This window comes from Lissotriton helveticus, chromosome 8, assembly GCF_964261635.1.
Source record: "Lissotriton helveticus chromosome 8, aLisHel1.1, whole genome shotgun sequence".
Taxonomy (NCBI): domain Eukaryota; kingdom Metazoa; phylum Chordata; class Amphibia; order Caudata; family Salamandridae; genus Lissotriton; species Lissotriton helveticus.
This window is the reverse complement of record NC_136069.1, coordinates 1,134,729,663-1,134,737,572: the sequence shown is the minus strand read 5'-3', so window position 1 is coordinate 1,134,737,572 and position 7,910 is coordinate 1,134,729,663. Positions and strand designations below refer to the sequence as shown.

Here is a 7,910-nt window from a genome sequence, read left to right as displayed (position 1 = left end):
GCGTTCTCTTGCCCCCCTTAGTTATCGGCCCGTCTGTAATTAGTTTAATAAGATAGACCGAATAGGGATTTTTTAATAGACCGCGCACCTACCTTATATTAACATGCTACTCTTTATCATTACACCCTTCTTATAGCATGACCGGTCATCTTTCCTATAGCTTAAGCCTGCGGCGTACTTGCCACCCGAAGATTCCTCTACCTTTCAGTTCACCCATAGCCAACATTGCTTTAACTGCCTGGCAGACTCTAGTAAGTAATTTTCCTGCCTACGTAGATTGACATGTGACTGCCAGTCAAATCGCTATCTTTCACTATTCACTATTGAGTTACACGTGCTACTAGTTTTTATTTACCAACAGATAGCGGTACTATTCACTGATTCGATCTCTTCTGAGCCACTTTGAGGTCTTTGCTGTCCCTCTTCTGACCCCACAGTCCACAACAGACACCGCTTGGCGGGCCATAGTAAGTATTCCCTGTGTTTGGCCTCATCAGTTAGTAATTTCTACCCGGTCTCTCTTCCCCTCCCCCTCTTTTCCCAGAATTAGGGATGTGTCAATATATTTAGCGGCCCCAGCTTTTTCATCTACTTTTGGTTTCTTTTTTCAGCTGTTTTTTTATATATATTTGCGGGAATACAATCTCCACTTTGCTGTGAATTAATACCCTTGGGCATACAGTACATCTTGGGATATTGGCTGCACCCCATTAATCTTCGTAAAGGTAACCCCCATGTTTGCTATCCTTTCTTTCTCTAACCTATACTACATACCCAGGTTGCTTTCTGAACATTGCTCTTGTGGAGAAAAGAAACTGATTAATCACTAGATTAAACAGGGGCAGTGATATCACTTCCTGTTTGGAGATCGTCGTTTCCGTTAGTGATTTCTGCGCGTCTGATACCAACGACGGCGAGCTGCGCACCATGTCTCACACAATTCTTCTTGTTCAGCCCACCAAGAGGCCAGAAGGAAGAACATATGCAGACTATGAATCGGTCAATGAGTGCATGGAAGGGGTCTGCAAAATGTATGAAGAACATCTGAAGAGAATGAACCCCAACAGCCCATCCATAACCTACGACATCAGTCAACTGTTTGACTTCATCGACGACTTGGCTGATCTCAGCTGTCTTGTTTACCGTGCGGACACCCAGACGTACCAACCATACAACAAAGACTGGATCAAAGAGAAGATCTACGTGCTCCTGCGCAGACAGGCCCAACAGGCGGGCAAATGACCTGGAGGACCGCACCAGTAGCGTCCAATGGGAGGGGGGAGGCTTTGGGTGGGAGGTTGAGCCGGTATGTACAGCGTGTAGTAGCCAGTTTTGTATTATAGCAGTACAGTTTCCATTTTGTTCTCGCCCACGACTGACTTTTTTTTTTTTTAAGGGGAGGGTGATGAATGATTGTTTTGTTCCATTTTATCTTTCTATATTTAAAAGTAAAAAAAGGGTTTAAAGTTGCAGCATGTTCCAGGTTTGTCTGAGGATTTTGAGCAGCTGGCTTTTATTTGGTTTGCCAACACCTTGCCTCTATGGCCTCACGCCTGAGTAAAGGGTATCGGTTTTGTAATTTGTCATCCTCCGAGTGCACCTCTTGAAACGTGTTGCAGAAGATGTTTTCTGGGTAAAGAATAATAAAAACACTAGATTAAACTCCCTTCTTTAACCTAGTCTTCTTACCTCCGTTTGGATCTATAGAAGTCAATTGTCCCTGCTGGTTCACTGTGACCCCCAGAGGACAGTCCTTACTGCTATATTTAGGTAAATTTCAGGTTACCCATATCCTCAACAGATCAGCCCGCTCCCCGGACCCTTAGATGATTATATATGCTCCTGTCTTTATCTACAGATCAACAAGTTTTCATCAAAGCCGCACTACATCGAAGTGAGACTGAGTCCCCCAATCAAAAGTAAGTCTATAAAACAACATAAAATGACCCCTAGTGGTTAATCATCGGACACTTTTAGTAAATAAGTCCTATATACCTCAACAATTTGTAACTGGTCAGTTATCACTGTCTCAGCTAGTTAAAGAAGAGAGGTTTTCGTGAACCCTTTAAACGTTTGAGTTTCAGCTCTGGTCATTGCTTCTCCAATCACAGGTTATCAACAACTGAAGCCATATTAACCTTATTTCTGGACCCATCAACAAGGTCCTGGCTACCGCACGCTCTTGTTTAGTTTGTAAGTGTGATTTTTATTCTTCCATGATCTTTATCCTCGGGTACTTTACACTTCAGGGTCTTTTGAGCAACTACTAAGTATTCTGTTTTTATTCTGAAGCCTTCTCTTATCTCAGCACTATATTTCGGTGATCTAAGATCTATTTTTTCAATTTTTCTGACATATCTTGGTGATAGTTTTTAATGTATTCACTCTCCACAAACTGCATGGTCTTTTCAACATGTATCACCTGGCAATGTTTTTGAGCAGACTAATATCACTAGATTAGTTCTCAAAGCTAAGTGCAATAATGTATATTTGGACTGTATCGTATGAATCGTATTTATCAGGCGCTACAAATGCTTTTTTTCTTTGATCCATTTCCCAGGATATACCTTCGTGGCACTCCTGAAGAAGGCACGTTCCGTGCCGAAACGTGCGTAGAGAATTATAACACTGTTACCATCTGCCACTATATATTTCATGTATAATTGTTGTTTCTGTATTATGTATGTCCTTACTGTGTTGTTTTTGATACAATGCTTACCGCCCGTTACCCATGGTAAATACATTATAATTGATGTATAGGCACTTTTATATATAAATATGTTTGACTTTTTGCTTTTTGATGTTTGAATTTAAAAAAATACAAATAAAAGAATAACCAATATGTTTTAAACACTTGTTCGTACATTGCACTGAGCTTGGGTCATCGCCCCCATGATGTCGTATAAATCAATGTAATATCTATGAATCTTGCTGCCTAGGAAAGTTTTTCCCATTGGTAATTGCCCTGTCCTAGGAGCTCTATAGCTGCACAGGGGGTCCTAGTTCCCTACATTACCCTCCACTGGGATAACCTGTGGACTAAATCCATTCCCTGGGTCATCCTCATCCACCTCAACATCACCCGCCTACTGAGTTCCTTTGGCTTATAGCAGGCCCTCCATGCCACTTGCAGCTCCTCCTTCTTGGCGCTCCTCTTCATGGGACATCCCAAAACCCTGCAGAATTGCCTCAACTGATCAACCTTGTAGGTAAGCAATCCATCAATGCTGAACTCTAATTCTGCAGCCTCGCCTGCGCCTTGAATCCCCTGCAACATGATGTCTGGCTTAAAGGTTGCTCAAAACAAAACCAATTAGAACCAAGAAATCAAGAACACAAAATGTGGTTGCGTCGTGATCTGAACTATTTATGATGTACACCTATCACTGTGAGTGAATTTGCAAATACACATTCAAATCCCACACCGCTGACCAACACATTTTAGACCCGGGATCCCTGATTGGCTGAGGTGGGTACTTTACGCTAAGTAGGGACCCATGTTCCAATGTCAGGGAAAGGAAGGTCACCGTTTTAGATAGCCCCGCTCATCCCCTCTGTAGCTTGGCACGAGCAGCCAGGCTTATCTTCTAGGCAAATGTGTAAAGTATTCACAACCAAGTTCAAAGTAATCCAATGATGGCACCATAAATAGACTCCACACGAGTTTTATAAAACTAGTATAAAATGTATGTAAAAAAGATGTATGATAAGACCACACAGTATAAAACCAACATATGAGGTTGTGTAATATTTCTACTGGCCGGTTGTTTGGCCAGCCAGCCCTTGTAAGTTCTGGCAATGTCAATGAGCACTTCTAAACATTCTCCTGTACTCCTAATCACATGTCATACAGTTTGTAATGCTAGAATCAGGTACTTTTGCAATGTAAAAATACTATAATGCGTAACATAGCAATCAGACACTCTGGAATTAAAAGAATGCAATGCGTAACACAAAAATCAGGCACTTTGCAAGGTAAAACAATGCAATGCGTGATCCAACCACCAGATATGTCATTCTGCAATAATAAGGCAATGCGTATACTCTAATCAGGTAATTCGTTATGCAGGACTAATGCAATGCGCAATACGCTAATTAGGTAGTTCGTTATGCAGGAACAAGGCAATGCGTAATATGATAATCAAGTAGTTTGTTATACAGAAATGTTGCAATGTGTAATACGTCAGCCAGGTACTCCCCTCTCAGAAATGGAATACTACATAGTACACTTAGGCCCCAATCACCGGGCCTTAGGTGGTCTCTCCGCCTCCTCTTCTGACCTTCAGTCAGCCTCTCACTGTTGTCCCCAACACAATACGATCTAATTCCTAAGTGCAGTTTCGTACTCCGGCCCCAGTATCACCACTCCTTTTGGCAATACAGGCTGCAATACGAGCTGAAGTAGAGGCTCATGCTGCCAACACGAGAGAGAGGCCAAGAGCGTCTCCCTCTGAGCCCGTGCCCCGCCTCAGGAGTCGACACACGTTACCTGGGGGGCGCAAACCCACTCTCCTCTCCTCGTCCAGCAGCTGGGCTATCAAGCAGCTTTGTGGAATGGCAACGGCGGCTCGGGCCGGCAACTCAGCTCCTCTGGGACTACCGGTCCGGGCTGCTTCACTTACGAGGATCTCAGGCTGCCACAAAGCACACACACACAGTGTTGCTTGATCTCTCTTCACTCCGAGCGCACGGTCACTGGGCACTCCACACAAGAGTATCCGGCTGCACGAAGATCACAAGCGCAGCGTCACTGAGGCTCACTTTACTCCGGTGCACACCATAACACAGCAAATCCGCACGAAAGTCTTACTGTGCACAACGCACCCGCACACAACAGCGTTGAGACACACTTGGCTTCCGGTGCACACAATGACAAGGCATATCTTCACGAAGGTCTCACTGTGCAAAATGCACCCACAAACCAGCGTCAAGACTTACTTGGATTCTGGTGCACACGATAACAAGGCGACTCCTTCGAGAGTCTCATGCTAGACAGAGAACACGCACACAGCGTCTGTGAGACACACTAGGACTCCAGGTGCCATGATCACAGGGCACACATTATGAAGATCTCAGGCTAGACAGAGCACACACACACAAAGTCTCTGAGAGTCTTCTTTGGAAACTTTTGTGTTCCTGTGTTTCCAAACAGGGAGCCAGCTAACCTCAGGCCCTTGGGGAAAGTTACTTCAGGACACAGCACACCGCAAAGTCCTTCAAGCAGGGGGACAAAGCACACAGCAAAATCCCTTTAGCCTTTCCTTGATTGAAACAGCAAACTACAGGCCAGCCCTAGATCACACAGAAAGAGCAGTCCTATCCACCAGTCTCTTAAGTTGTTTCTTCCTTGGCAAAGGTCCTCTTGACCACGAAGTAGCTCCAGTCTTGTTCACACTTGATCAAGCCATTCTCCAAAGTTCAGGGGATTCTGTTCTCTTAGTAATACCCCTCAATGGTTTTGAAGTCTTTGTGCTTCAGGGGGCACTGACCCCTGCTCAAACCAGTTCTGGGTGCCTCCCTGCCCGTGACACCTCTCTTCCTTTGCTTAGTGGGGGTCTGGATTCTCAATCACTCAGCAGGAGATTGGAAAATTGTTTTATAGCAGCAGCCCAGGCCTCTTCACCTCTAAGGGCTTCTCCTCCCCCTACACTGCAGATGCAGGTCAGCCTGTTGCTGTCTCACCTCCTCCCCTTGGTCAAGACATTCCCCAGACCCTATGGCTTCCAAATCTAGACAGTCAATCCACAGCCAGGAAGAGACACAAATGTCAGAGCACAAAAACACAGCTACTTTCAAAAGAGGTGCTTCTGAACACACAAAGCAAAAACCACCTACATAAAAAGATATGTTATTATATTGTGAGTTCAGGCATATTAAACTTCACCTTTCCATCTTAAGCCTTTTGGGAGGACAGGCTGGAAAACATAGATTCAAGATTACCTTATTCGGTTAAATTAAAACCATCAAAGTGCATGACACAGAGCATAACAATTCAAAGCACAATACATAAATGCATTAACGTAATCAGATTATCACACCTTTTAAAAGTTTCCGATAAACCATCATGTATTAGACACTCCTACCCAACTCAGATATGTCCTCAGAGTTTAAATAAATATATAAAATAAAAGTTTGACCTGATCAGGAGTCAACCATTTACATGAAAATTTAAGAAACAAGATAAGGACTAAGTGATTTCATTTAAAACAAAGTCCACACAATGGTTCTGTGAGCCTAATCCTGAACCTAATTGCTCCTATTATATACCTTGCAACCCCAAAACACACCACTGGAGATGTCAACATTTGCAAGTATGCCAGTGCTGGCCTGACTTGTTCAAATTTGCGCCCTCTTAGGAGTGGAATAATACATTTCCTACATAGCGGAACATAAAAGTGACAGAAAAATATCATATGGAGGGTATTCTGTTCTGAGAAGTGGTCACAGGGACAAGGACTTAACGACCCTTCTTTAAAAAACCCTTTCGGGAAAGCTAGTAGCCAGGGAACCATATTATGCTTAAATCTAGTTAAAGCAAATAGATGGTAAGGTTTATTTATGTAAGATAAATACGGTTGCAACTGTCTACCTAGACTCAGCGTGAAAACATTTCTCACAGTAGGTTTTACTAGTTCTCTTTCCTCCCTTATCGATATGGATCTGTCCAAAAACTGCAGCTTCAGATCTCTAATACCCGACTTGCTGAGAGCTCTAGGGCTCAAAAATAAGTCAGGACAACCAAGAGATTCCATCTGTGACTTGATGTAGCGGACCCATGGAATATCTAGCCCTTTGTCTAGGGAAATACAATTGGTTTAAATTGGGGGTTGGTTGAGCCCAAATTCTAAGCCAGCACAGTAGGGGGGCAACCGCAATCTGATCTGAAATAAAACCAGCTCCTAGGTCCTCATGGATGTTAAAAACTGGGGTTGAGGCTCGGACCGACAGCAGTCTACGGAAAAAGTGTTTTCGTCCGCCTCAATTTCTCCAGTCTCTATATATCCCCATATATCACTCCCATAGGTCACCATTGGGAGACACTTAGCATTGTAAATCTTCATGAGAGCCAGGAGTGGTTTAAAGCCAATTCTTTTTGCAAACTCTAAAATAGCCCCCAATGCTCTAGCTAATGTGTTCTTCTTGTGTGAGCGCCGCGTAAGCCACGAATGCCTGTCATCAAAAAGAACACCTAGGTATAGGAAAGCGGGGACTTTAATTAATTCCATGTTCTTACAGTAGAATTTGGCCTTCCTTGCTCTACCTGAACCAATGGACATGGAATGTGACATTTTAAAATTCGTAATCAGATCCAGAGAGTCCATAAAATCAATAAAACAATCTAAAAGAGATTGCAGCCCTCTCGAGGTCCTTGCCACCAGGACCACATCGTCAGCATAGAGCAATGCAGGGATCATTTTTGTGCCGGCTCCTGGGATGTCTTTGCAGCAGGAAGTCAGGGCGTCCCCTAGTTTATTAATGTATAGTGTAAACAGCAGGGGTGCTAAAATGCACCACTGTCTGACCCCTCTTTTGACAGCCCAGGAATCAGTTAGGCTGGCATCCTCATTATAGCGAACTGCGGCTGTGGTTTTTTCATGAATAGCCGCCAAAAAGGAAATCAAATCTACGTCTAAACCAATACTATAAAGCATGGGTACTCACAAACTTTCTCTCAGGGGCCAAATTTACTGTGTGGTTTGTGTCCGAGGGCCGCACTGGTGGGGGCGGGGTCAGTGGGGGAGGGGGCGGGGCTAGAGCAACAAAAAAAACTGTGACCATGAGGTTGAACACAGGTCCCTGCAGCGGACGCCTTCGTCCACTGAGCTACTAGACCTGGCATCTATATATATATATCTCTCTGCCTCCCTCCCTCCATCCCTCTTTCTCCCTCTCTCTCCCTCCCTGTCTTC

General features: G+C 44.0%; 1 protein-coding gene across 1 annotated transcript; it reads left to right on the top strand.

Moving 5' to 3' along the window:
• Positions 1-845: 845 nt before the first annotated feature.
• LOC144771897 (enhancer of rudimentary homolog) lies at positions 846-1,639 on the top strand. The gene has a single exon (XM_078656133.1). It carries the CDS (start codon positions 928-930, stop codon positions 1,240-1,242), a length of 315 nt encoding a protein of 104 aa, XP_078512259.1. The 5' UTR covers positions 846-927; the 3' UTR covers positions 1,243-1,639.
• The last annotated feature ends 6,271 nt before the right edge of the window (positions 1,640-7,910 follow it).

What these genes read in the sequence shown, in the direction of transcription:
- LOC144771897 (XM_078656133.1), top strand. Translation starts at nt 928, where the DNA reads ATGTCTCACACAATTCTTCTTGTTCAGCCCACCAAGAGGCCAGAAGGA.